This window comes from Culex quinquefasciatus, chromosome 2 (genome assembly GCF_015732765.1).
Source record: "Culex quinquefasciatus strain JHB chromosome 2, VPISU_Cqui_1.0_pri_paternal, whole genome shotgun sequence".
Taxonomy (NCBI): domain Eukaryota; kingdom Metazoa; phylum Arthropoda; class Insecta; order Diptera; family Culicidae; genus Culex; species Culex quinquefasciatus.
In genome coordinates, this window is record NC_051862.1 from 115,504,482 (window position 1) to 115,531,786 (window position 27,305).

Here is a 27,305-nt window from a genome sequence, read left to right on the forward strand (position 1 = left end):
TAACACATAAATTTGGTTAACATATTAGCTCGATTTTTGTACCTTTCTTAAAATTTTAATTGACACACACTGCATCATAAAAAAAGTCTTTAAAATAAAATCAGACAAAAGTTTTTTTTGAACAATTTTATTTTAAAATACACAAACAAATAAAAACAGCGCATAACGGAGTAGGAGCAACTTTTTTTGATTTGTTTGCTGATCGTTCATGCAACCTTCTGAAAACCTACGCTACAAATATGGTGGAAAAAGCGAAGCAGCAGGCCGTGATTGTCGTGGTGGTCAGGAGAAGCAAAGTTTAGTTGAAAAAATCGGAAAATTTAATTACGGATTGGAAAATCCAGATCTGAAAGTTCTCGTAAACGTTTATCAAGTGTATTGGCCTGCCGGAAGAACGGAACATCTTGGACAACAAACGTGTTTTGGTGTGGCTTCGTCGGGAATTAAGTTATTTCTGGTGGCTAGCGGAGCATGTTATATGATTTTTTGCAAGTAGAAAATCGACTTGCTGAATTCAATGGTGTAGTGCTGAAAACTATTTACAAACTTGCGAAAAAAAAAGTGCTCTTTGGCGCATCAACGAATCATCATGAAAAGTAAGAATAAACTAGTGAATGCACCCGATCCTTTGTGTTCGAGTATCAAATCGGCTACAAATGGAAGTAATCCGCTTCTAGGTGCTGGAGGAGATTCCGTGGCCGCTCCCACGGGGCTGCAGCCCCACAAACCGCACATCTCATTGGACAAGTATGACGAGTTCCAGTTCAAAGTGCCTGCGGAAGCGCCGGTGTTTGAACCATCCGAGGAGGACTTCAAAAATCCCCTCATCTACATCAACAAAATAAGACCGATAGCGGAAAAGTACGGAATCTGCAAGATCCGGCCCCCAGCGGTGAGTAAAATTTCTAAAAACGTTCCAAATGGTCCGATTTTTACTTTTTGGCCTTGTTAAACTTTTACTCGATGATGAAAACCAAATTAAAAGTAGGGAGTGCAGTAGGCTTCGATTCTCCATTTTTGTTCTCATCCCTCGTCATATTAAAATGGGGTAAATTGATGATGAAAAATATTAGCCTCTTTGAAAGAAGGTGCCAACCAGCTATTTTTTTGTGATCTCTTAATTAACTTATTGCAATAAAATGTGTTTAAAATAAAGTATCCATTTTGTTCTACTGTAAAAGTGTAAGCGACTAATTTGTGTTGATTAAATGCGACCGTCAATTGGGGTGAAACTGAGACGGTCAGTGCCAACAGCAATGTATCTTCCAGTTTAGTCTAACCACAGTTTAAAATCGGATTTAGTTAAAAAAACAAATCGGATTTTTTTTAAATGATCCAATAAACAAAAATTTCATTTTATTGTTCGTTGAGTGTTTTTGAATACCCCGAGTCAAACTTGGAGTCAAAGCGGTTTTAAAAACACAAAAAAGCAACAAAAAAAAATTGTTTATTGGGACCATTCAGAAACCAGGCAATAACATCATAACATCAATAACTTATTAAAAGTTTACAGTTAACAGAAAAACTAAACAGAAAGGCAGACCAAGTGCGAATGATGCTGATGATACCTCTTCAGTTGACGCTCAGGCGAGGAACATCCTGGAAGGAGCGTTACTGACTACGTCCGTAGTCCTGTTAGATCATTCTTGATCAAGACAGTATAGCTCTGGTTCCTTGCAAGTGTCCTATTTTCTTACCTCCACGTTGGCTTGGTTTTCATGATGACCTAGCTGGTGGCCTGTGGAAACGGCTCGTAAACCTTTGACCACCGCGGGTCAGAATCGGCTAAAAGGAAGGGGCGCGCCAATGTGGGACAGGGAAGTAATTTGTGATTGTAGACGGTATTGTTTTGATTCGCAGTATGTTGAGTCAACTGCTGTGGGTGTACCTGAGCATCGCAGAACGGGGTTTCTCTTCTTTCCATTTTATCTACCATCTATATTCTGTTTATTTTGTTTCACTGATTCTCTAACACGCCTGCTGTTTATCATCGTCCACTTGTTTTCGATTTTACTTTCATGATTCTCTTATTTCTCAACTCTTTTTCACTCTATTTTACCAATTGATGCTGCTGTAACAAACTGTCTGTTTTCTCTTAATTTGATGTCAATTTTTTTATCTTTATTTATCTGTTTGAATAATTTTTCATCTGTGAAGAATTAGGCAGAGCAGTTTAACAAAAAGTCTTTATTCTTCGGAGGTTACAAGAAAAGAGAAAGATTTATCTGACAAACTAGCATGGCTTACTAAGATCTGTTTGTCGGTTGCCTAGAGCACCGTTAGCCGTAACTAGGGGCGTCCACTACACGGTTGCTTATCAACACCCTCGCTCAACCGAAACAAATCTAGCACTTTGCATCAAACCTGATCATTTTTCTGCGAATTATGCTTCGCCAACAAGCACGATTTTCTCCTATTTACGCAGCGCCTAACTTTAATCTTCAACTTGGTCTTCTCATCGTTCTTCGTCTGCTTTGGCGACTCCATCCTCTCACAGCATTGCTTCGCTCCGTCAGCTGGCAGGTTTCCAATGATCGATTCAGCTCCAGCATTCCGAGCGAGGTTCGTCTCGCTGTCCTGCTTTGGTCCAGTGGATCCTGTGAAACATTCACCAGCAGTACTCCGCCACAGCTTGTTACGGTTGCAAGGGACTTACCCACGATTTTGCGCTCCCGTCCGCTAGGCCTCGTGGACACTTCTGCAGAGCAGTTGTCACGTTCTGGTTGCGAAGGGAGCGCGCCGTTGGGTCCCTCCTTGTCTTCGGCTTCCAACAACTCCGCTACGCCGGGCTGTCTACCTGACGAGCCGGCAATCCGCACCTCTTTGCCTTCGTTCTCGGAGTTTCGTGGCGGCTTATCAGCTGGAACATCTTCAGCTTGTTCTTCCGCAGGTTACCCGCCTCCGATCTCGCAGGATGGTTTTCCACCGTCTTCAACACCACCACGCCGGTAAATGTCCAACGCGTATAGTTGTCCAGATCGGCGTCCGCTGCCCACCATACGATCTCCTTTTTCAATGGACACTCTTCCACCAGCGAACTTCACGGTCATTCCAACGTCCTCGAGCCGCCGAACCGAGAACAGATTGCTTCGCAGCTCTGGCACGTAGAGCACATCGTTGGCTACAGCCTGTAGCGACCTTCCCTTGACCAACATCCTAACTCGTACCGTGCCGATCGATTCCGCCACCAGCGACTGTCCCGATTTGGCCACGGCAATGTGCACCTTCCGAGCCAGCGGCCGCAGTTCCTCGAAGAGTGACTTGTCCCGCACCATGTGGCTTGTCGCTCCAGAATCCAGAAACCAGTCAACTTTTCGACCCACAGTAGGCGACGACCAATCAGCAACGTTGCCCGTAGCAACTCCAAACGCAATCTCGTTTTCGCTGGTCAAGTTAGCTCTGCCAGACTTACCAGACCTCCAGCTTCTTTCCGATTCCATCTCGTCCGACCGTCCGTCGGGACAATCCGCTCGTTTGTGGCCATACCCACCACATCCGAAGCACTTTAGCGCTCTTCTCCTCCTGCTGGCGAACGACGACTCTACTTCATAAATTACTATCTTTCTTTTACTATTGATTCTTCAAATAGTAGGGGCAGGGGGGGGGGGGGCAGAATGGACCAGGGGGGCAGAATGGGCCACCCTTGGTTTTAGGCTTTAGAATGGATTTAGACCAATTGTAAGGCAAGGGTCTTATAAAGGACATCAAATAACTTCACCATACCAAAAACGACGTTTGAATTCATTGTATTTTTCGAATTATGAGCAAAAATGTAAATTTATTTGAAAAACCACGGAAATGTTGTTTATTTCGAGGTTACTAAATAAGCTTTCTGAAAAGTTGGATTGTTTGAAAAAGTTTGCTCAATGCTTATAAAGTTACTAGATGCTTCTACCAAGGTATACAAACAACAATGGAACCTTAAAATCATTTATAGGCTTGGTGGTGGATGTGTTAAATTAAAATCCACTTGGGGGCAGAATGGACCACCCTTTTCCTGCCTTATAAAAACAGCTAAATGGATTATTTCACTCCTGGTAGCTTCAAAAATCACGTTTAATGCAACAAAAGTTGATTTTTTAGTTGTTTCGACGCTTAGTTGTAAAAATAGTGTCTTTTTTCGACAAACTTACACTATTTTCAAAAATCTTTGTTTTTTTTTAGTTACTTTTTTATAAAAGTGATCAAATTTCATGGAAACTATAATGGAAAGGTCCCTCAAGTAATTTCTTATCTCCCTTCAACGTTGTATTAGACAAAATGGCTTGTTTTCTAAGGTGGCCCATTCTGCCCCGCAGGGTGGTCCATTCTGCCCCGCACCCTGGAAAGTTAGTCGAAAAGACTTTTTTTTAAAAAAAGTGGTTCAAAAACAGTTTTAAGTAAAAAAAAATCATCAACCAAGTATATAACATTGAAGGGAACATTCCAAAGCATAAGCCTAGACTACATGATCGTTGCTTAGTTTCTAATTACAAGGGGGAACATCTATCTTTGATTGTAGAACTGTTTTTTCATGGTGGATTTTGTCATTGTGAAATCGATCGTGTTATTATATTTGTTATGAGTTTCCATCATTCTATTCATGGGCCCGTTGTTAGCGTAGTCAGTTCTGTGAAAATGCAATGCGAAAGGCTCACGTGCTCTCAATACGCGTGTGAGTTCATAGAAATTTAATTTTTGTAACAACTCTGGAGAATTAATTCGGTTTGCAATAAGATCATTTACGAACGAGAGAGAGGCGAATTCACGACGCTTTGCAAGTGTTTCTAAGCTTATTAACATACAGCGTGCAATATACGAAGCAAAGGGAAACACTGTCCACCCTAGTTTACGAAGAGCAAATAGTAAATATTGTTTTTGCACTGATTCAATAGGGTTTCGTGTGTTTTGATGTGTGGACTCCACACGACGCTAAATCTCTGACATTTGAACAGGTTTCAACTGTCTGGTTGTCTAGTTTTACGTTTATATTTGGCTTATTTATTTTTCTGCTGAACAAGATCGATGTACACTTTTTAATGTTAAGTTGTAAAAGGCTACGACAGCACCATTCAAAAAATATGTTGATTTCGTTCTGGAATCTTGAAGCGTCAGTTTCGTCTTTAATGTTCATAATCGAAACGTTGATATGCTTTAATATAAAGGATACATCATTTACGCAAAGATTAAAAAGTAATGGGCCTAAATGAGAGCCTTGAGGTCCCCGGAAGTAACATTGAATAGTAATAATAATGAAATTCCCAGACAAAATGTCCACATGGTTGGTCCCTAAACAGTTCTTTAGCAAGACTGATTCTTTCTGTATATGTAATAGTATTTTCATTTTTTTCGTTTGTTTTCAGAGCTGGCAGCCTCCGTTCACCGTCGACGTTGAAAAGCTGACGTTTGTTCCACGAGTTCAGCGTCTCAACGAGTTGGAAGCCGAAACGCGTATAAAGCTCAATTTCTTGGACCAGATCGCTAAATTCTGGGAGCTGCAGGGTTCTTCCTTGAAAATTCCAATGGTTGAACGCAAACCTCTGGATCTCTATACATTGCATAAGGTAGTAAACGAAGAAGGAGGCATCGAGGTCGTCACGAAGGAACGCAAATGGTCACGAGTGGCCTGCCGCATGGGTTACCAACAGGGCAAAAACGTTGGTACAAATCTGAAGGCCCACTATGAACGAATCTTGTATCCTTTCGATATTTACCGCTCTGGTAAAATTATTGATTTGGCAAATTTGGAAACCGAGCAAGAAGATTGCGAATATACGCCCCACTCGATTGAAGCTCGGCAGCAGGTCCAGCCACCGCCGGCAACAACTGCTAGGCGATCTCAGCGCTTTGCCCAGATGAACAAGTCAGCCAGTATTGGAGCTGAAGGGGACGCATCTCGCACCTCTCCCAGTAAATATCAACGAATGAAGAACTTGTACGGTGCCGGCACGAACGGATCTCCCACCAAGAACAAACCAGATACACCTTACACGCCGAATCCGCACGATCCGATGGCAAAGTACATTTGTCACATGTGCAATCGCGGAGATGTGGAAGAGTCGATGTTGCTGTGCGATGGATGTGACGCTTCGTATCATACTTTTTGTCTGCTGCCACCACTGCAGGAGATTCCTAAGGGAGACTGGAGATGCCCGAAATGCATCGTCGAGGAAAACTCGAAGCCCGTTGAGGCTTTTGGGTTTGAGCAAGCTCAACGAGAGTACACTTTGCAGCAGTTTGGCGAAATGGCAGATCAATTCAAATCCAACTACTTCAACATGCCCGTACATTTGGTCCCGACCGAACTTGTCGAGAAGGAGTTTTGGCGTATTGTTTCGTCGATTGATGAAGACGTCACCGTTGAATATGGAGCCGATTTGCATACGATGGATCACGGCAGTGGATTCCCAACAAAATCATCACTTTACTTGCTCCCGGAAGATCAGGAATATGCCGAATCCAGCTGGAATCTGAACAATCTCCCAGTTTTGGACGAGTCCATCCTTGGGCACATTAATGCGGACATAAGTGGAATGAAGGTTCCGTGGATGTATGTCGGGATGTGCTTTGCCACATTTTGCTGGCACAATGAAGATCACTGGAGCTACTCCATCAACTATTTACACTGGGGCGAACCTAAAACCTGGTACGGTGTTCCTGGAACCCGAGCAGAAAATTTTGAGGCAGCCATGAAGTCGGCTGCACCGGAACTGTTTCAATCACAACCGGACTTGCTGCATCAATTGGTGACGATCATGAACCCGAACATCCTGATGAACGCAAATGTTCCCGTCTACAGAACCGACCAACATGCTGGCGAATTTGTCGTCACATTCCCGCGAGCGTATCACGCTGGTTTCAATCAAGGATACAACTTTGCCGAGGCCGTGAACTTTGCACCGGCTGACTGGATGAAGATGGGCCGCGAATGTGTCAATCATTACTCCAAGCTGCGCAGATATTGTGTCTTCTCCCACGATGAACTCGTGTGCAAGATGGCTTTGGAACCGGATCGGTTGAACCTTGGAATCGCCACCGCTTGCTACATCGATATGGCCGAAATGGTCGACACGGAGAAAAAGCTGCGGAAGAATCTTCTAGAGTGGGTGAGTAAAGCTAGCGATAAAGTTATACATGTTAAAGGATTTCCATTCATTCTAATTGGAAATGCATTAAATGTGACAGACAGTAGCGCAAGTGGAAAGTTGAGATTTTCATTCGCTGTCAAAATATTTTGTAACTAAAGCAATATCTTGCTAAATATTTTCTTTAAAAGTTAACTACATTATGTGTTATATTATTTTATTTCTGGAATACTTTTCATATTTGGTATTTATAGGAGACTAAAGTAAAAAAATAAACTATTGAAAAAAACTATATTAAACCAAATTGTTGCTACCTGAAAGCATTAATTTGCACTTAGAATGAAGTGAGATCATTTTTTTTTTTAATTACAAAATGTGTTTTTTTTTTGTATTATGTTAGGGTGTAACAAACGCGGAACGCGAAGCATTCGAACTACTTTCGGACGACGCAAGACAGTGTGAGATTTGCAAAACTACATGTTTCTTGTCCGCGGTGACCTGCAAGTGCACCACGAACCTGGCTTGCCTGCGTCATTTTGCTGAGCTTTGCGAATGTCCGGCGGAGAACCACACCCTCAAGTATCGCTACACGCTGGACGAATTGCCGTTGATGGTGCAAAAGTTGAAAGTGAAGGCCGAATCCTTCGAAAAGTGGTTGTTCAAAGTACGCGATGTACTGGATCCGGCTATTCACACGAACATCACACTCGACGAACTGCAAGACGTTGCCCAAGAAGCCGAGACGCAAAAGTTTCCCAATAGTGTCATTTTGGAGCGGTTGAATTTCTCCATTCTGGAGGCCCAAAAGTGCATCACCGTGATTCAACAATTGGACATCAACAAGATCCGTACTCGAACCCGTAACTCGGCAGAGTGTGCCAAGTACAAGCTCACCCTGGAAGAGCTGGACATGTTTGTCAATGAAATCAACAACCTTCGTTGTATCATCCGCGAGGGCGATAGCGTCCGCGAGCTGCAGAAAATTGGCAAAGAATGGGTTAAGCAGGTGGAAAGTGCTCTTAAGACACGTTTCAAGGACACAAACATTCAGCAGCTAACGCATTTGATCGAGGAGGGAAGTTCGCTCTGTATCGAGTTGCCACAGATTGCCCAGCTGAAGGATCGTTACGCGCAATTTAAGTGGTACACGCAGGTGCGGCTGTTGCGCGAAAACACCATCGATCGTCTCTCGCTGGATGACATCAAGAAAATGTTGGACGAAGGAATGAAAATACTTCCACACACGGTTCTGGAGAAGGAGTTGGCGGAGCTACAAGGGATAATGCTTCAGGTGAGTGTTTTGTGGAAGGATGACAATATTGAATTGCCTTTTTTAACATTACATTTTCGTTTAAGATTGTTGATTGGGAGCAATCGGCCAGCCAGTGCTTCAAGACGGAGACCCAACATAAGATCAGCGAAATTGAAAACCTTCTGGAGCGTGCACACCTGATTGAGGATTTTCTACCATCCCATAGTCAACTGAAAGATGCGCTGCAGAAATCTAAGGAATGGCTCCACGCGATTGAATCGCTCGAGAGAAATGAAAACTACAACTTTTTCCACACCCTGCAAAACATTGCAAATCGAGCCAAGCTCTTGCCGATGGAAGAGGAGCGGAAGAAACTGTTTGAAAGTATGGGCGCCGACAGCGAAGGCAAATTATCACTCTCCTCTTTCGGCAGCATCGATATGGCGCTCAATAGCGGGCTGAAGAGAAAGAAGATCAACGATGTCGACGAGGTTATCAAGAAGATTAAGGACGACCCGTGCATCACGGAGCTTGATGAGCAGATCTTGAAGGCGCAGATTCTTTGCTGGAACAACAAAAGCAAGGTCAATGCGCTGGGCGCTTCGAGCTGGTATACGAGTGTTGACGAGAAATTTGGTGAAAGCAAGATTGTATATCACTGCGGAAAGTGCTCTGAATTGGCCAAGAAGAAGAGAATCAAACAATATCAGGAAGAGAAACGAGAAACCACGGATGAGCAAGCCAAACCCGATATAGATGTCAAGTCAGACTTGACTTATACGCAGGACACTGAGATACAAGAAACTTTTGACGATTTTGACGATGAGGATAATGACGATGACGATCAGTTGACTGAATTTGACCGCGAAAGTGATCGGGACAGCGAGAACAGCCGTGACGAAGAAGAAGAAGGTGCAGGAGATGCTTTCATAGGGGACAGTGAGGACAGCAGTATTGACCAGCCATCAAACAGCTCATTTTGTGAAATTGGTTCTTCGGCTGCTGTGACTAGTCAGCAAGGCAAAAGTCATAAGCCAAAAGCTGGTGGAAACATGAAAGGTGATAATTTTGCTGTTGCTGCAGCCACACCATCGACAGTAGCAGGCCCACGAGGAGCAGACAATTAGACAGGAACTAAGTTTAGATTCTTCGTGCAGTAATTCACAGTACCTATCCAATTCGATTCTTCGACACATTTGTGTATGTGAGCTACTTTCGCCTCCTAGCATATGTTAACCAGACAAGCCTGTGAAATTTTGATTATTTTTGAAAACGATTCGGTTAATATTGCTCATCTATAGTTTTCTGTATCAACTTTGCTTCTTAACTGGTCTAGAAATAAATGTCTATATTATTACCTATAAGTTCAAAACATGTCAAATGCAGAAGTTAAATATAGCATTCGAGTAAAACGTTTTGCAGTCTGCTTTATTTTGGGTTCTTTCTTGATATTTTTTTACGTTGCTTACGTATTTTTTGTTGGATTCTTAAAAACTAGTTTACACACTAATCCAGTTTAAAAATGACTTCCAATTTCAAAATTAAGATTTTTTTCAGCACGTGTCGTACATTGATCCAAAAAGGCTTACCGAATTGTATGTGTGGTGACGAGCCCCTTGGTTCTGAGGGGAGTCACCCTGTACAGCAGATGGGGTTTGACAGATGAGTGTGGAGCTCACGAGTAGATAAACGTGTTTCTTGGAGTGAAATGAATAACTAGTTGAATACCAAGTAATAGTTAGTTAGTAGTTGTTATTATTTACTGTTAATCCGGCTCTAGCACAAAGGTTTTCGAAAAATTAAAATCTGATATGTTTTGTTGTTAGATGAACAAATGAGGTTATGTTGACATTGGTTTTGCTTCTTTTTGACGATCGATACCGCAAGAAAAGAACTTTCAGCCACCGGCGGAATAGAAAATCGAAACCCGGCCACTGGCGGGAAGCTGAAAGCACGTTGAGATTTGGTCACCGGCAGTTGCTCGGCACAGCGACTGAGATTGGTGTAAACAGCTCACGGCGTGTTTAAAGAAGTAAGTGCTACTAGCATTGAAATAGGTTAAGTTCACAAATGAGTTTCAATTTATAATAGCGAGTTGCAAAGTAACCGCCGACCTTACAAGTCGCATTATCAACGCCAGTCCGCAGTTTGTGTGCGCGTCGCCGCTTTTTTTAAAATGTGCACCGTAGACAAAAACAGTGTGGTTCTGGATTTTTGTCAACTCCATACCCAACCAAGCCCGAAGCTTGTAAAAAAATTCCTCGCAGACCTTCAAGTAAACCAAGAAAACTTGCGAGCATTGCAATTATGCAATAGAAGAAAAATAGCCGTGTTGCAGTTCGCCGACTCAGCAGTGGCCTCGTCCATCATCGACAAACCTCTGGTATATCAGGGTTGCAAAATCCCGATTTACCTGGACAACGCTACGGATGTTCGTGTGCTTGACCTACCTCTAGGCATAAGCAATGACGACGTAGTAAAAGTGATGAGTAAATACGGCGAAATTTTGACCATCACCAACGACCGCTGGATTAACTTCTTCCCAGGAATCCCAAATGGAGTTCGGACCCTGCGGATGTTGATGAAACAGCCAACGCCGAAATCAATCACTGTAAATAATGCTGCTGCAACAGTGACGATTATAGGCAAAAAAACGCTTTGCAAACTCAAAGCAAAGAACAAAAAATGCGCGGATTCAACTAAAAAGGTGAACCAAAAAAGCAGTACACCACCAATTGAACCTGAGCCAAGTAGCAGCAGCAGCAGCAGTAAAAGCAACAACAGTAAACCAGAACAAAATGCAATGGAAACAAGTGAAATTGACGAAGAAGACAACGATGGATTCGAGACCGTGCTTTCTAAGCACACTCGCAAAACCCGGAAGCGCTTACAAGCATATTTGGACGCGGATGACGAATTGACAACAAACCGAAGAGAGATGGCTGAAGAAGAAACAACAGATGAAGAAGACGAAGATGTCATAAAAGCAAAATATTATAGGAATAAGTGTTATGAGATAACTGTTAAATCCCTGGAGGAAGAGGACGAAGATAAAATTGAAGAACTTGATAATTTAAGATCAAAATTTTCCGCTAAATATTTGAAACATAGACAGAAATCTTTAGAAAAAAGGCATGGTAACAATTATTGAAATATAGCCAGACAAGTGATTTAAAACTCTGTAACCTTTCCTCTTCCACTATCCACCTTGAAGAGATGAATGCACAATGGTGTAAAGTCTCTATAATAAAACAAAAAAAAAATATAATAGACAACACGTGCCACGGGCGGACTGAGAGAAGCAAAATGGACAAATGGAACATTATTCCATTCAACTTCAAAATCTTACCGAAGAACCAGCTGCGCGATGCATGGAAGCGGTACCGCCGGAATTTCGAGTACATGCAACTAGCGAACCAGGAAAAGAACAAGATCAGGCTGAGGAACATTTTCCTGACGTCCAGGAAGTATTCGAATCAATACCGGGTGCTAACGTGGAGGCACGAGAAGGAGTCGATCCGTGTGAGGTCGCTCTTAACAAACTAGAGGAATATTTCGCCGCCAAGTATCACGACGTCTTCGAGCGAAACCTGTTCTGGACGCTGAAACCGGAAGAAGAGGAACCGCTGGAAAAAATCCTGCTGCGGGTCATGGACTCAGCTAAAAAGTGCAATTTTGGTGCGTCAGCCCAGGAGAGCCTGGAAATAGGCATCATCGACACGATGACCTTGCAATCACCAACCGAGCTGAGGGAAAAGCTGTTGGCGCAGGAGAAGCTAACACTCGAAGGGCTGACCAGAATAGTAAACGCGCACGGATCCCTGAAGCACCATATCAGGCAGTTCTCTTCCGGCGGACGTTAATCTGGACCCCAGAGGGTGGACGTCAACTCAGTGATCAACCGAGTTGAACAACGGGAGCCTCCGGTTATTTGCTTTCGATGCGGCAAACCTGAGCACACCAGCCACGACACCCGTTGCCCAGCGAGAAACCAGACCTGTTACAAATGCAACAAACCCGGCCATTTCTCGACGAAATGCCAAACTTCAATGATCTCGAAGCCGCGATACGCACCTAAGCGAAAGAGTGAAGACAACAGACAACCACAGCACTGGAAAAAACCGCGGTTTAACTCGGTGAGAGCGATCGCACATCACGAAGCTGATCAGTCCGCAGCAGAACCGCCTGGTCAGAGCAATTTCATCTACAACATCGGGGACGGTGACGAGTTCCTGTGGGTCGTTTTGGAAGGAGTTCCGGTGCAGATGTTGATTGACTTGGGCTCGCAGAAGAACATCGTAGACAACACGACGTGGGACAGCTTAAAGCGCCAGGGAATCGAAGTGAAAAACGTACGGAACCGATCAAACATTCCGGCCGTATGGCAAACAAGCTAGTCCTCTAAAGGTTCTAGGAATGTTTGACTCCACCATCTCGATCAAGGAGGACTCGAGGCAGGTCGAGGAGTTTGCCACTTTCTACGTTGTCAAAGGAGGTTCGCAGACCATGGGGGTACTGGTACTGGGACTCCCAAGCACGAACTCGGTCGAAGTGAACAAGCTGTGGAAGGAGGAGAGACACGTTTTTCCTAAAATGAAGCACCCAGAACTGGGCATCGGCATACGAGAGGATAAAGAGCACGATTCGGTAGTAAAATGGTACTGTGTGCGGACGGAGACGATAAATCCCGAAATTACCGAGAGTACTTTACTCATGATTCATTTTCCAAAAAAGTTCATCTATCAAAAAAAGTAAGAAAGGCAAAAAGTACCGGTACCGAGACTCGAACCCAAGATCTTCGGCATATTAAACCGAGCCTTTGTCACCATGGTTCGGTGACTAAGTGGCGGTCGTTTGCCCATATAAGCCACTCATAAGATGAACTGTTCCAATGAACGAATGAACACGCGAGAGGACTATACTCTCGCAATATAGCACTTTCCTCACGTTTCTTTTCGTGAGGACTATCCCCTCGTTCTTTAACTTTGGGTGAGGGAATTAAACTGAAGATTGCGATCAACGAGTCCGTGGTACCTGTCAGCTAGCATGAACGTCGACCTCCGCTTTCTTTGATGGACAAGGTAGAGGCAAAACTAAAGGATTTGGAAAGAAACGACATCATCGAGAAGGTAAAGGTAAGAACAAGATTGCCCGTCAGGCCTGAACGCAAACGCAAAATTTTGCGCCTGTCATCATAGACTGCCAGTCATCGACCATTGAACAAAGCAACCCCCAACGCAGCCCCAGTCGCGCTTGGTGCAGTGCTAGTACAATTCCAAAGCAACTGGGACGACAGCAATCCGCTCATTATCTCATACGCCAGCAAAAGCCTCACGCCGACTGAGATGAAATATTCTCAAACCGAGAAAGAAGGATTAGCTCTTGTCTGGGGAGTTAAACGGCACGCGATGTACTCGGATGTGCTCGGATGCAGATTCGAACTCGAGACGGATCATAAACCCCTCGAAGCGATTTTTGCTCCGTTTTCGAAACCGTGCGCATGGATGGAAAGGTGGGTGCTGAGGCTGCAAGCGTACACGTTCAAGGTGATTTACAAGAAAGGAGTAAACAACATCGCTGATTCGTTTTCGCGGCTCGCAACAACCTTCGACGCAAACGAGTTCGACGGAGATAACAGCTACCTGATTCTGTTGATCGCAGGCTCAGCGGCTTGCTCAGCGGCCATCGACACCGGGGAGATCGAAGAGGCCTCATACCAGGACGAGGAATTTCCAGCAGTTCGCGAAAGTCTGGTAGACTGGTATTTGGAAGGACACGCTCGCCAAGCCTTACGAAGTTTTCAAGAACGAGCTCGGATTCGTTGGAGACATACTAGTAAGAGGAATGAGACTGGTGGTGCCACAAGCGCTACGCAAACGAATGATCGAACTGGGACATGAGGGTCACCCTGGGGAAACAGTGATGAAAAGTCGACTCCGCGATCGTGTATGGTGGCCCGGTCTTGACAAAGAGGTACTCCAAGCAGTGAAAACTTGCGAAGGGTGTCGCTTAACCAGCTTACCAGACAGACCGGAACCAATGGCACGACGTCGTATGCCCACTGATCCTTGGATAGACGTGGCGATTGATTTTCTAGGGCTGCTACCGACCGGTGAGATAATTGGATATAATTGATTATTTCATTATATAATTGATTATTTCATTAGGTACAAGGAGGTTGTAGGGTCCTATGCGACGCAAGTCAAACTTGCATGCGTATATCGCGCTTGCATCACACCTTGTATGCAACCCATGCATTATTGTGGATTATGACAGAAGAGCGCGTGGTGGATTATTGTGAGTAAGCCACCGGCCTGAGCGGAGGGAATGATTGTGAGTCGTACGGACAGACGCGATGAATCAATGGCTAGCGGGCGGACAGGTGGAAGGCCATCGCAGAACAATAGTAGTGCACACGGAGCGAGACACAGAATAATTAGGACTCTACAATTGGCGACGAGGATGAAAAAAAATTGCGGCCGAGAAAATAAAAAGTGTTTTTGTTTGTTTGTTTTCAACAGTGTTTGTGTGTTTGCTTGTTTTTTTTTTTTGTTCAACCGCGGATTCTGTGCAGCATCTCATATTTGTAAGGGAAAGTGCTAACATGTTAGAGGTAATTGGAAATGGTGAGATTGTGAAAAAAATAATTGTTTTTGTTTTGGTTTCTGTGCATGATTATTAGGTTATTAGTAATGGCGTTTGTTAGAGATTTATTTCAAAACAGTAAACAAAGACCAGAGGTAATAAAAAAGGTGAGAGTTAGAATTGCTTCGAAAAGTTACTAAGGTTATGTTTATTTAAATTTTGTAATTTGTAATTTGTCGTTTTATTGGGTACGATAACTTGTTAGTTAAACTATGTATCAAGTCAAGGAGGGAAATTTGGCCTAGCTGTTTTGTTTTGGAAGTTTATGTTAGGTATGTTTGCAACGTTATTTTAAAATATTGAGTGTGAAAAAAATAAATTAAGCTGGAAGTGTAAGTTGGTTGCAAACAGCAGGAACAGGGTTAAAAAAAAGGTGGTAACACCTGAACTGAAGTGAAAGTTATCATTTTGTATTTTAAATGTACGTAAACGAGAAAACTGATGGTTTTGTACCAGCAAAACCTGAGATCGAGCTAAGATTCCTTTTGAGATGAGAAGATCTTGTGTTTGCAGATATGATCTAAAAAAAAAAGGTTTTCAGCCGTTGCTGAGATGCGCCTTCGGCCATCGTCGAAATGTGCAATCAATATGCAGTGAGGATCGATGAGAGGTTCGACACTTTTAGGGATTGCAAGTAATCGATGCCTGCGTAGATCGATATGAGGTTCGGCCATCGTTGAGATGTGCAAGAGATCGATGCCTGCGAGGATCAATTAGAATTTCGGCTATCGCTGGGTTGTACTAGAGTTCGATATGAGCTGATTTAATCAGATGTGCAACCGATAACTGCGTGGATCGTTGAGAAGTTGAGCCATCATTGAGTAGTGGAAGAGTTTGATATGAAGTTGAAATGTGCAAGAGATCGATACCAATATGGAACAATATGAGGTTCGATAGACGTGGAGATGTGATAGAAATTGAGACCTGGAGGACCGATGAATGATTGCCACTGGTATGTAAATGATAAATAACGGTAAGTCTTCCATTGATGGAAACATCAGAAGACAGGCAAATGGGTTTTGGGTATTGTAATGCAGGGTGATCTGATGCAAGTTACCGAGTAAATGTAAAAAAAAAGTTTAATGATGGTGTTGGTGTTGATGGTGTTGAAGTCCAACTGTTTTGAGATCATTGAGACGCAGAAATTTAAGATATGATAACAATTTGTATAGATAGGATGAAGGGTGTTGATGACACTTAAATCGGCAAGGAATTGTAAGTCGAGCAATCTTAGAAATGTGTAAAAAAAATGACAGCTTTCTAACAAACTTCACGGTACATGGTTGGCACGGTACACGGTACAGAATACCCACTCGGAAAATAATCTGGTAAATTTGAGTGTCTGGCGCAGGCGGACGTTTGTCGTGCCCCAATCAAACTGTTTTCCGCATGACGGGTTCATTCCGCTTCGAATTCCGCTTCGAAAATTGTTTCGAATTTTTCTAAACGGAATCTCCGGTTGGACTCCGTTTAGATTCCGTTTGAGCCATTTTGGTACATTAGCGACACCTGCTGGTGCACGGCCGAACCTCGATGACATTTCGCCGCGTTTCGCCGAAGCGGGTTTTCTTTTATTGTGTGAGTGTGGCCTCTGCTGAAGCAATTGTCAAACGTGTGTCAAAGTTGGTCAAAGTGTGCGCTAGAAAATTTTGTTGAATCCCACGCGGAGGAAATCGTCTTGCAGAAGCCCGCCAAGTTCGTACCTACTTTTTCGCGTTTTTGTACATTTTGCCCATTTTGCCGGACCGGCAGGATGCAGGATGGTCCCGGGGCCTGGAGCGCGAACTTGTGCAATAATTCAAAGCTCCAGCACCCTGGACTTCCTAAATCCGCGGTAGTTATATTTTGGTATTTTTAGGTTAGAATTTTCGAGTGAAGGAACGTTGAATTAACATTATTTTTGCCTTTTTGCAGAACCAAGTCAGTCCAGCCAACTCCCAGTCGCTGCTGCGGTCGCCCGTAATGGACACTGCCTTGGGCAGTCTGGTGATGGAAATCGGCTACACGTTAACGGCTTCGCTGGAGGACTGCAAGAACCACCTGCCGAAGATTGGCGACAGGAAGAACACGGCGCAGGATGTGGCCAAGATTATTTCGTCGATGTGTTTGACGCACGCGTCGCTTTCGGAGAGTCCTGTGGTACACGCTCTCGGCACAGCTGCTGCACAAAGCGCGCGTACGTCGAGTCTTCTTAATCCAGAACTTCCGGCCAAACTGAGCCTGAGCGAGGTGGAAACCATCGGCAAGAACCCCACGGACAGCGGGGAGTACACTTTAAACGAACCCCAAATACACTGAAAAGCGACATGATCGCCGTCAAACTCAGCTCCAAGACCGTGCTCGAGGAGATCACTCCGTCCGTTATCGAACCTTCGTTCGGCGTTGGCCGCATCATGTACTCGCTCCTTGGGAACAGCTTCCGAAAGCGCTAAGGCGAGGAACAGCGCAGCTAATTCTCGCTGACCCCGATCGTGCCCCCCCTCAAGTGCTTTCGTACTGCCGCTGAGCAACAACACCGACTTCTCCCCATTCAGGAAGAAGATCTGTAAGTAGTCTACCTCTCAAGCAAAACTTCCTTCTAACCCAAACTTCTTAAATCCAGCTTCGGCCCAGCGTGAACATCTCGCACAAGGTGAACGACTCGAGTGGCTCGATCAGTGGACAGACGAGCTGGTTGGGAGTAATCTACGACCGCCGATGTTTCCGGCAAGCGGGACGGCATGGACCAGAGCGAAAGTACGGTGGATGAAAGCTATCCGAGCGGATAATGGTCAAGGCAGGAAAATTTCATCGCTAGTGGAAGTCACCTTGCTTGACGGATTCCGGCGATTTGGTCCGCAGTTCAGCACCGTCGACGCGGCCAACAGACTTCAGCGGTGCGATTCCTCAGAGGTACTGTCTGGAACATTAGTGTAATATATTGTGAAACATTCAAATTTTAGTAATTAAAAATGGGGATTCATGGTGGGGAGTGTTTTTCTTGATATGTTTTTAAATATTAATAAAAACTGCCTAAATAGGCAAAAACAGTTGAATAAGTGTTGAATTTCGTTCTAATTAAAACAAAACAGAAAATCAGAAAGGAAAAAAAGAAGAAGAAGCAGCTGTCAAAGCTAACCCGTCCACTCCGTTTCGATTCCGTTTGAATTCCGCTTAAACCGATTTGCGGCGAAAACTCAAACGGAACCGGTTGTTGCGTTTGAAACGGAATGCGTTTTAGAATCTAAAACGAACACTGTTTAGAATTCGAATCGAACTTTTTTCGCTCAAGCGGAATTCTAAACGGAATTCAAACGGAACGCTTTGAGTGGGGCAGTTCAGACACACTTGGCACACCTATTCTACCAAGTTTTGCGTAACGCCAGACGAATCTGGCGAAAATCTGGCAAAATTTCAGCCAGCTGTCTGGCAACAAAATCAACCGGTTTAATCGGTTGAGCCGTGCCCGACCGGTTTGTGTCATATTCGCCAGAAATCATGGCAGAATTCTGGGGCAAATCTGGGGGAAATTCTGCCAGATGGCTGGCGCAAGCCCCCAGACGAACGCCAGAAATGCGTCCGCCATTTCCGACCGGGTAGGGTTGGCATCTAGGTTGGCATCCAGGATTTCAGGATAAAGAGTCAATGAAAAAAATATCACTGGTTATAGTTGGAACTGAGGGTTTTATTGACGATTTATGGTGTTGTGCGGATTGCTACAGAGACCTACGATAGCGCACATGAACCCTGGACCAGTGTTGTAAATTGGCACTCGCCAAATATTATTTTGTTTTCTCAAAAAACCGAAATGAAAGAACGCGAGAGGAGGAATGGAAACAGATCATACAATACGTTCCATTAAGTTGCGTTGGCAAATTATGTTTTGTGCTGCTTTTTGGCTAAGGTTCTGTTGAAGAATGATGTTTGTGAATGTGAGAATGAGAGAGAAAAAGAAATTGTCACTCGGGATTTTCTTAACACGAAATAGAGAACGGTTATTTTTGTTGCTGAGAATCACGCTGCGGCAGGATGTTAGGAGATGATATTTCGGGCATGATAATTGAATTGAAAGATGAGAATTGAAAGTATGATATTTTTATATCCCTGTCCTGAACCGTAGGCTTTTCTTCGTTTACGAGGCGATGCTCGGTCTTTTTTTGGTGGACTAATCACGTTGCAAGGATGTTCGTAGACAGTTCCGTTGAAAAGATCTTTGACAGCAACCAACTCAATGACGATAGAAGAGAAAAAATGCTGGCGACAAAGATGGACCCTAAATAGGGAGACTGGTCGAACATTGCTAAATCGATCTGGCAACGTATGTTTTGAGCTTGGCAACACTGACAAGTTTTGTTGGGCGTAAAGGCAAATGCTCGTTTGGATACGTCAAAATCGTGTCTGTTTGGGTACGTCAAATCTGGAGCAACATTTGAAAGGGGCGGTACGACATTGCTCTTACGGCCTTTCGTCCCATTTAAACGCGTGTAATGAAAGGCCGTAAGAGCAATGTCGTACCGCCCCTTTCAAATGTTGTCCCAGAAATTCACTTCGACCAGTCTCCCTATTTAGGGTCCCTAGGCATACCCCTTTGTCTGGGACGTCGTTTGGACCTCACCAATCTGCCTGAAATTTTCAGGGGTTGTTTGTACATATAAAACTAGCATCTGTCCAAAATATGAGCATTCTAGGTCAACGGGAAGTGGGGCAAATCGGAACACAAAGTTTGAAGGTTCAAAAACGTCAAAAATCTTAAAAAGGCTATAACTTAGGCAAAATTCATTCATTTCATTTCAAAATTCATTCATTCAATTCATTTCATGAACTTTGACATGTCGCATGCTCCATTTCACCAAAAGTAGTATGTTGGCCATACCTACGGATTGGAACCGGAACCCGGAACCGGTTCCGGGTGATTGACAAAGTGTCCATCCTATCCAGAATTGCTCCAATGCTTCCCACTCGGAAAATAATCTGGTAAATTTGAGTGTCTGGCGCAGGCGGACGTTTGTCGTGCAGTTTAGACACACTTGGCACACTTATTCTAGCCATGTTTTGCGTAACGCCAGACGAATCTGGCGAAATTCGGGTCAAATTACAACCAGCTGTCTGGCAACAAAATCAACCGGTTCAATCGGTTGAACCGTGCCCGACCGGTTTGTGTCATATTCGCCAGAAATCATGGCAGAATTCGGGGGCAAATCTGGGGGAAATTCTGCCAGATGGCTGGCACAAGCCCCCAGACGAACGCCAGAAATGCGTCCGCCATTTCCGACCGGGTTTGGAATGACCTTCCTGTGACATATGATGAATAAAAAACTATAAAAGTTTACTTATTTACAACTTTTTGGATAATTATTGTAGAAAGAAAAATAACCTGGCTACCCTGGACCCGATCTGGTCCACGGAATTCCGGAATATCTCCGGCCAAAGGGCTCAGATCGGATTTCTTCGTAGAGCACCGTGTTCCCTGGAAGTTGGCCGATCTAACGATTCTAAAACGATACAAATTGGTTGAATTGGGGCCGAGATATGATTTTTTGAATATTAAACTTCCACGTGGTACTCTAAGGGTTAAGAGCGAGTTTTTCACCAATGTGTAAAAGGTCGTATCGAGGTGCTCCGATTCCCACTCGGAAAATAATCTGGTAAATTTGAGTGTCTGGCGCAGGCGGACGTTTGTCGTGCAGTTCAGACACACTTGGCACACTTATTCTAGCCAAGTTTTGCGTAACGCCAGACGAATCTGGCGAAAATCGGGCAAAATTTCAGCTAGCTGTCTGGCAACAAAATCAACCGGTTCAATCGGTTGAACCGTGCACGACCGGTTTGTGTCATATTCGCCAGAAATCATGGCAGAAATCTGGGGCAAATCTGGGGGAAATTCTGCCAGAATGCTGGCGCAAGCCCCCAGACGAACGTCAGAAATGCGTCTGCCATTTCCGACCGGGTTTGGATGAAATGTAATTTGCAAAAGCTATGAGAAAAAGTTAAATCAATCCTGGATGTCTATGAGTCATTTTGAAGTGCTTCAAAAGACCTTTTGAATGCATCTAAGAGAGTTGGAATTAATGATGTTTTACCGTGTGTTTTACGCAAACGCGAGCAATTTTAAGATTTTTCATGTATTTTGGACCTCAAACTTCAAAGCCCGTTTTACCCCACTTCTCTTTGTCGTAGTTGGCTCATATTTGGCATGAGTTCATCTCATGTATAGACAAACAAGCGCTGAAAGTTTCATCCAAATCGGAGCACCTCGATACGACCTCTAGAACAAACTGAGCAATATTTACAAATACTGCCTCTTAACCGACATTGTTTACTTTTTAAATCGTCTAAAAAGCTTTGGTAATGAAAAACAATTTAAAATATTTTTCTAAAATATAAAATTTAATGTTAAGAATTAAAAATAAACAAATAAATACTGAAGAAAATAAAAATCATTGCAAAAATTAATTTAAAAAATAAAACTATGAAATATATTCTCAAATATCGTATGGCACATATGGCAAATATTTTGTATGCAGTTATTATTTGCACAGGGTGAGAATTTGGTGCAAAGTTTGCAATATAAACCTTCGGATAATCGACACTTGTAATAACCGAGGCTTCGGATAATCGAATTTGGACTGTAAACTCATATGATTGAATTATTTACGGAGGCATTCCTGTGAAGAACAATGATAATCACTGTGGTTTGATGAATACACAATTTTATTTCGAAATGATGTTTTCGTGTTTACAATTTTTTACTTTCAATTTTTTTTTGATGATGCTGACAGTCAAAATTTGGGAAATGAACCCTATTTGGGATCAATATTTAAAAAAAATTGTGCTGCACAGTTTACATTTTGTAGAATTGAACAATCTCAGTACTTTGCTTTCCAAATGATCTTTTCATCGCGTTCAGCTTATATTGCTGGTGTTTTTTTTTATTGAAAAGGTTCAATAAACCAAATTTTCATATTTTGCTTTTTGGGTGTTTTTAATATCCCTGACTCAAGGCGGTTTTAAAAACACCCAAAAAGCGAAAACTGGAAATTTGGTTTATTGGACCTTTTTAAAAAAAAAACTCCAGATTTGTTATATACCATGAGGTTTGTCCAAGTGTCATAGCGTTGATTCGATAAATAGGTTTTTGTAGTTACAGTTTTGGTTCTCATGAAATAGAAATTGTATGTTTAAAATTGAAGCTTATGTTTTTTAATTCTAGTTTTGGCGCTTTACAGTTTTGTGGGAATCATGTTGGAATGCATATTTTGATTCTCATGTTTATTGTTTGCGTCAAAATTGCTTCATTTTGGGTGGTAACGTGAGAACAATCTATCCTCAATTTCGGAACAATAACTACGTTTATTCTTAACAGTGATGATTCTGAAGCCTGATTGGTCTATATCTGTTAAAAGTAACAAGTATCAAACCTAATATTTAAAAATGCGCTATTTGGATTTCTTCAGCAAAAGAGGGAGTCCAGTTTTTGTTTTTGATTTTGAAACTAAAATAGTAGCTGTTTTAGGCTGCTGTTGGTCACTATTGTCTACAGTGTCGTGCTGCACATTTGAGGGTACAAAATTTTCTGCTGACTTCTGTACGTTGTTAAATATATCAAGATTTTTTTCATTGAGAGCACTGGTGCCGCTGCCGCTGCTGTAGTGGATAAATTTGTTTTCGTCTGATTGGTTCAACTTTGCAGTAATCAGAACAATGCCAGAAGTTGCACGTCTAGAAATAACAGTATTTGGTGCTTTCGCCAAAGACCGTTTTTGGGTATCGGTTATACTGTTAGTTGCAAACCGCTGTTGATAGTTGCTAGGTTGACAGGCAGGTGTATTACAACTAGTGAGTATATATTCTTTATAGTCTAACTTATGATCAACCTCATCGTTGTTGCTACCGACAAAGTTTTTAATATTTTTGTCATTATTACCATCGGCTGGACAACCTTCCGTGGTGTCAATTTTACCTATCAATAATATATTTTTTTCATATAATTCTCATGTGGTTTTATGATGAGCTTGGATGACTTTTTCCATTTCTTTTTGGAGACCACTTAGTTCGGTTATCTGCATTCCAAATTGGTTACATAACGTAGTCAGCTGTTTTACCTTAAAAGGAAAAGAAACGTTAGGCAAATTGTTTTTCTTCAACAGTATAAATAAGCATACCGTTGGATCGTTTTGTTTCTCCTTAAGACTCTTGTTAGCAGCCTTTAGCTCGATCTCTTGGTTCATCAGCTCCTTTTCCAGATCTTCAATCCTACTTTTTAAAAGTGTAATTTCACGTCGAAATTCTTCCGTAAGCTCTGTACTTGCGGCATTTGGAACCGCGCTGCTACCGGTGCTTGAACTACCTTTGCTTGCTTCCAACTCTTGATAACGAATTTTCAAACGCTGATTCTCTTCTTTGTATGAATGCAGTTGGCGTTTCCATTCATCTACATTAGCAGTCGATTCCTGTTGCAAATGCAATTCGTATTTGATGTGTGATCTGTGCCTTGATATGTTGTTAAATCTTACCTGTAAAGCGCTGGTTAATCGTAGATTGTTGCTCTTTAATGTGGCCAATTCGATTTCCCATTTCTTTGCATTTGCTGAGCTGTTTATATTGAAATGTTATTTTACAAAATATTTGTAAATTAAAAATGCTCAAAATGTATACCTTTGTGCTAACGCCAGTTTGAGTCTTTCGTTTTCATATTTTAACTGTTGCTCATTGGAAGTTGTCATGCCCTCGCTGGATGATGAGTTTATAGACATTTGTTTCATATCACTGCTCAGTGGATTTATATTATTCAGAGCATCGCTGTTTGTGGGATGTGATGGGCTTTCGGTTTTGATGTTCTGTAGAGATAAAGGTTGTTAAAACGTTTAAAACACTCCACCAAATGAGAGAACGATCTTACGGTAATCACGTTGGTTGCAGGTGCTAACGGTGCATCAGCATTGTTTGGATCAAAACTATCGCTATTGGACATTGAAGATCGGGTAGTAACAGGAGATGCGTTTGCGGATGTAACAGTTGAGTTTCCATTGGTGGATGCTTTGTTGAGGGCATTTTTGGTAGCTTCTTTTACTTCTTGGAACTTTTCGATAAACTGTAAGGCAGGAACATCAACAATGATCAGGGTTTGGTATTTTGTATGATTTGATTGATTTACTTACCTTGCCTAATTCTGCTTCTGAGGCAAAGCCCAGACCGTAAACCGTGTTTGCGCGTACGTCGCTCCATTGTCCAAATTTTTGAGATGTTTGTGTAAATGTCATGTTAGGTGTAATTGTAGAATTGATTACCGCCTAGGAGTATGCAAAATACAAAATTAATGGTTTTATTGATAAAAAAAACACTTGCATTGCTATATGAGTCTTACCTTGCTGCCTTCGACACTAATTATACGATAGAGATTCCTGGAAGAATCATAGAAAAAGCTGACAGAGATGGCTTTAGAGCTAGCCGTAATCCATGTTCTTTTTGTTTTTGGATCAATGTGAAATACGTGAGCGTTACAGGAGAAAATTGGTTGCTCTCTGAAAAGGAAATAACGATATATTATGTTATTTAGAAAAAAAGTAGTAGTCTAGAACTTGGATAGAGAATTCTAAGAAGAGACCTATGTAGATGTCTAAGCAGACTTTATTGATAAAAAGATGTAATCAGTTTACATCGTGGTAGCAGGTGCTGTTAAATTTATCTTATAAAACGTATTCAATTTAAATAGTAAGAATTACAACCATTTATTTTTCATTTAGAGTCTGTTTGTGGTCTACTCAAGGCCAAAATGCACTTTTTCTAAATTCAACACGTATTTTTTGCATTGTCTACAATTAGGAAAAGACAGAACTAGTATATTTCAATTATAGCATAATTATTTAGTGTTTTAGTTTCCTACAAAAAGTCCACAAAACAACGCTCCTAACCATATTTTACTGCTTTATGAGGCATCATTTTAATTAAAGATTTTTTTCTGCTGTCATTTTTTTTCACAGTAAGAAGGGTGGAGCGCTACTCCATGTTTCATGTAAATATAGAACAGGTTTATTCATTAGCACAGGTTTGCTTTTTTTTATTAGCTCTCGAATGTATCGAGCATACGTACCCCATATCGGTAGCTTGGCTAGGGAGAAGGATTATGAGCACATTTAAAGGTTTAATAAAGTTTTACTAATTTATGTTTGGCAGCGTTTGCACTCAGTCTGAACTGTATTCAAGAAAATCTGTCAACTGTCAAAAGCACTTATTTAGCAGAGGAGTGGTCGATATATCTAGAATAACATATGAAAATGACTATGTAGATTCAGATGAAGAAAACGTGTTTCTTGTGTTTGAGTTGCGACAAACATTGAAACCTATTTTATGTAAAAAAAACTATTTTTTTCTTATATATATATACTCAATGACACGCAGTTCAGTTATTTTAATGTAACCTTTTCAAACTCATAGCACCGTAGCATACATTATTCTAGAAACTCAATTGTCATTCTATTATGTTCAATGCAATGAACAGGTAAAAGCGAAACTTGCTTTTATGAGTATTAGTTTTTAAGCCAAACAAAAATCCTCTCACGCACACACACGCTTAGTTATACGAATTTCAGCTTACCTATACCAATCGGTTAAGGCGTTACATCCTATCATAATTTAATTTGTCCATGTCCATAGATTTTTTTTGATTATTTTTAAAGCTACCATCATTCTACAAATCCTGTTTATCCCACGGCTACGTCACGACTGTCATCCACATATAAAGCGAGTGAAGTCAAAATCGAACCAGATTATGGCGCGTGGCTTTTGAAAATGGCGTATGCGCATCGGACATGAACTACAAAAATAAAAAACAAACTTTTTTAGTTTTGTTTTCTTTTTTTTACATTTAATCTCAGGGAGCAACTAGGGGAACAGCATTTAATTCCGCCAAGCATTAGCACTGTGGTGTTCAGTGACAGCTAGTTTAAAGCATTTTTGATTGAAATTTAGTAAGTATTCTAAAAGCGCAATTCATTTTAAACCAACGTTCAGGAAAAATCAACCTAATTTCATGTTATTTTAAGGAAACTGGAGCTAAGTTTAGTTTGTTGTGTTGTATTGTATTACGTGAATCGTCAAGTAGAACTTTTTTTTATTAATCTAATAATTGTAAAATGTGGAAAAAATGTACGTAATGATTGTAATTATCTCGCAAATATATGCCAAAGATAGTAAAAACTAAAAAATAATAATTTGGGAACAACATTTATAAATGTATTTCATAACCGGCTCCGTGGCTTAATGGTTACGGCTTCTGTCTCCCTAGCAGAAGGTTCAGGGATCAAATCCCGGTCTTTAAAATTTGGAATCAGGAATTTGAATATGAATAAAAACTAAAATGATTCAGGTGGGATTCGAACTCACACCGTTGGATTCGTGGTCTGGGACGCTAAGCAGTCGGCCATCAGAAAGTTTATACTCTAGCTACTGCTAGATCCGTGGTATTGAAACATGTTTTCTTCCTCATATTATATACGCGCTGGTCCCTGATTTGCGTGAGGGGATTGGAAGTCTAAATATAGATCGAGTTTCCTTCAGATGCTTGCTTGTATGTTTAGGCGGGGCCGACCAATGCCCAGCGACCTCGGAATTGGACCACAAGGAGCTCTGTCATTCTGAAATGGGTCGTTGGAAGCAGCGCGAGGTCTGTCACCACCAACCGTCCCCTAACATGACAGTTTTAGTGAGTTGCGCGTATCCACCGCCAGATGGCAAGTGGGCCTCGTCGGAGTACGCCCATCAAAAACGCAACTCAAAATTTGCATAGGAAACTTTTTTTTCGTGACGGCTTTTGTGGCACGCTCACTTCAACAGTTCTAGACTAATATTTGAACGTGGCGTATCTCTAAACAAGTTTTTAAAGAAAATGATTCCATAATGCTTATTTTGTCGTTTTAAACCAAAACAAGGCAAAAACTATATTTAATTAAACTATTCGCCATTTTCAAAAATTTGGCTAGGTAATATCGAAGGCCGCCATCTTAGGCCCACTGGGCCCACAAAACGGGGTACGCTCAGTTTGTATGGGAGCTGTCAACATGCTCCCGGGCTGGTCACCACCTAATACCCGGGACTGAGATAACCCAGACACGGAATTTTCTGGCAGAATTGGTTCTACTAGAATCCTGCTAGAATGATTCTAGCAGGCTTGTCAGAACTCTTTAAGAATTTTGCTAGAATATTCTGACAGAGCGAAATCTGCTAGAATTTTGTAAGCATTGTGTAAGAATATTCTGGCAGCGCAAAATCTGTCGAAAATGACGTCATTTTCGCCAAACCACATTGAGACCGCCATCTTGTCTGGTAACTTGTGTTAAAATGTTGCCATCAGAAGAAAATTTTGCGTC

General features: G+C 42.1%; 4 protein-coding genes across 6 annotated transcripts; 3 read left to right on the top strand and 1 right to left on the bottom strand.

Annotated features, from left to right (window-relative positions):
• The first annotated feature begins 227 nt into the window (after positions 1 to 227).
• LOC6041409 (lysine-specific demethylase lid) lies at positions 228 to 9,728 on the top strand. 2 transcript variants are annotated; one of them, XM_038253072.1, is made up of 5 exons: positions 228 to 596; positions 678 to 892; positions 5,343 to 7,085; positions 7,465 to 8,355; positions 8,421 to 9,728. In XM_038253072.1, exons 1-5 carry the CDS (start codon positions 590 to 592, stop codon positions 9,441 to 9,443), a joined length of 3,879 nt encoding a protein of 1,292 aa, XP_038109000.1. In that variant the 5' UTR covers positions 228 to 589; the 3' UTR covers positions 9,444 to 9,728. The 2 variants fall into 2 exon arrangements, with proteins under 2 accessions (XP_038109000.1, XP_038108999.1); XM_038253071.1 differs by having other exon boundaries at positions 228 to 892.
• Positions 9,729 to 13,724: 3,996 nt separating this feature from the next.
• On the top strand, positions 13,725 to 14,216 carry LOC119766279. Its single transcript, XM_038250726.1, has one exon. The coding sequence runs from the start codon at positions 13,725 to 13,727 to the stop codon at positions 14,214 to 14,216; it is 492 nt and encodes a 163-aa protein (XP_038106654.1).
• A 2,417-nt stretch (positions 14,217 to 16,633) lies between these two features.
• On the top strand, positions 16,634 to 17,549 carry LOC119767807 (CCR4-NOT transcription complex subunit 1-like). Its single transcript, XM_038257345.1, has 2 exons — positions 16,634 to 16,656; positions 16,876 to 17,549. Exon 2 carries the CDS (start codon positions 16,924 to 16,926, stop codon positions 17,257 to 17,259), a length of 336 nt encoding a protein of 111 aa, XP_038113273.1. The 5' UTR covers positions 16,634 to 16,656; positions 16,876 to 16,923; the 3' UTR covers positions 17,260 to 17,549.
• A 4,147-nt stretch (positions 17,550 to 21,696) lies between these two features.
• On the bottom strand, positions 21,697 to 25,584 carry LOC6041408 (homer protein homolog 2). Of its 2 annotated transcripts, none has more exons than XM_001850619.2 (8): positions 25,535 to 25,584; positions 24,305 to 24,461; positions 24,099 to 24,230; positions 23,840 to 24,031; positions 23,596 to 23,777; positions 23,454 to 23,532; positions 23,103 to 23,390; positions 21,697 to 23,042 (listed from the first exon to the last, which is right to left on the bottom strand). In XM_001850619.2, the coding sequence occupies exons 1-8, from the start codon at positions 25,567 to 25,569 to the stop codon at positions 22,932 to 22,934; spliced, it is 1,176 nt and encodes a 391-aa protein (XP_001850671.2). In that variant the 5' UTR covers positions 25,570 to 25,584; the 3' UTR covers positions 21,697 to 22,931. The 2 variants fall into 2 exon arrangements, with proteins under 2 accessions (XP_001850671.2, XP_038111727.1); XM_038255799.1 differs by lacking the exon at positions 25,535 to 25,584 and adding an exon at positions 25,031 to 25,188.
• Between the last annotated feature and the right edge of the window lie 1,721 nt (positions 25,585 to 27,305).

Excerpts from the sequence above, each read along its gene's own strand:
- LOC6041408 (XM_001850619.2), bottom strand. The coding sequence starts at position 25,569 with ATGATAGGATGTAACGCCTTAACCGATTGGTATAG. Across the intron at positions 24,462-25,534 it reads GCCTTAACCGATTGGTATAG|AGAGCAACCAATTTTCTCCT; the intron begins GTAAGCTGAAAT and ends TTTCCTTTTCAG. Across the intron at positions 24,231-24,304 it reads TTAGTGTCGAAGGCAGCAAG|GCGGTAATCAATTCTACAAT; the intron begins GTAAGACTCATA and ends GCATACTCCTAG.
- LOC6041409 (XM_038253071.1), top strand. The coding sequence starts at position 590 with ATGAAAAGTAAGAATAAACTAGTGAATGCACCCGATCCTTTGTGTTCG. Across the intron at positions 893-5,342 it reads GCAAGATCCGGCCCCCAGCG|AGCTGGCAGCCTCCGTTCAC; the intron begins GTGAGTAAAATT and ends GTTTGTTTTCAG. Across the intron at positions 8,356-8,420 it reads TACAAGGGATAATGCTTCAG|ATTGTTGATTGGGAGCAATC; the intron begins GTGAGTGTTTTG and ends TTTTCGTTTAAG.
- LOC119766279 (XM_038250726.1), top strand. The coding sequence starts at position 13,725 with ATGTACTCGGATGTGCTCGGATGCAGATTCGAACTCGAGACGGATCAT.
- LOC119767807 (XM_038257345.1), top strand. The coding sequence starts at position 16,924 with ATGGACACTGCCTTGGGCAGTCTGGTGATGGAAATCGGCTACACGTTA.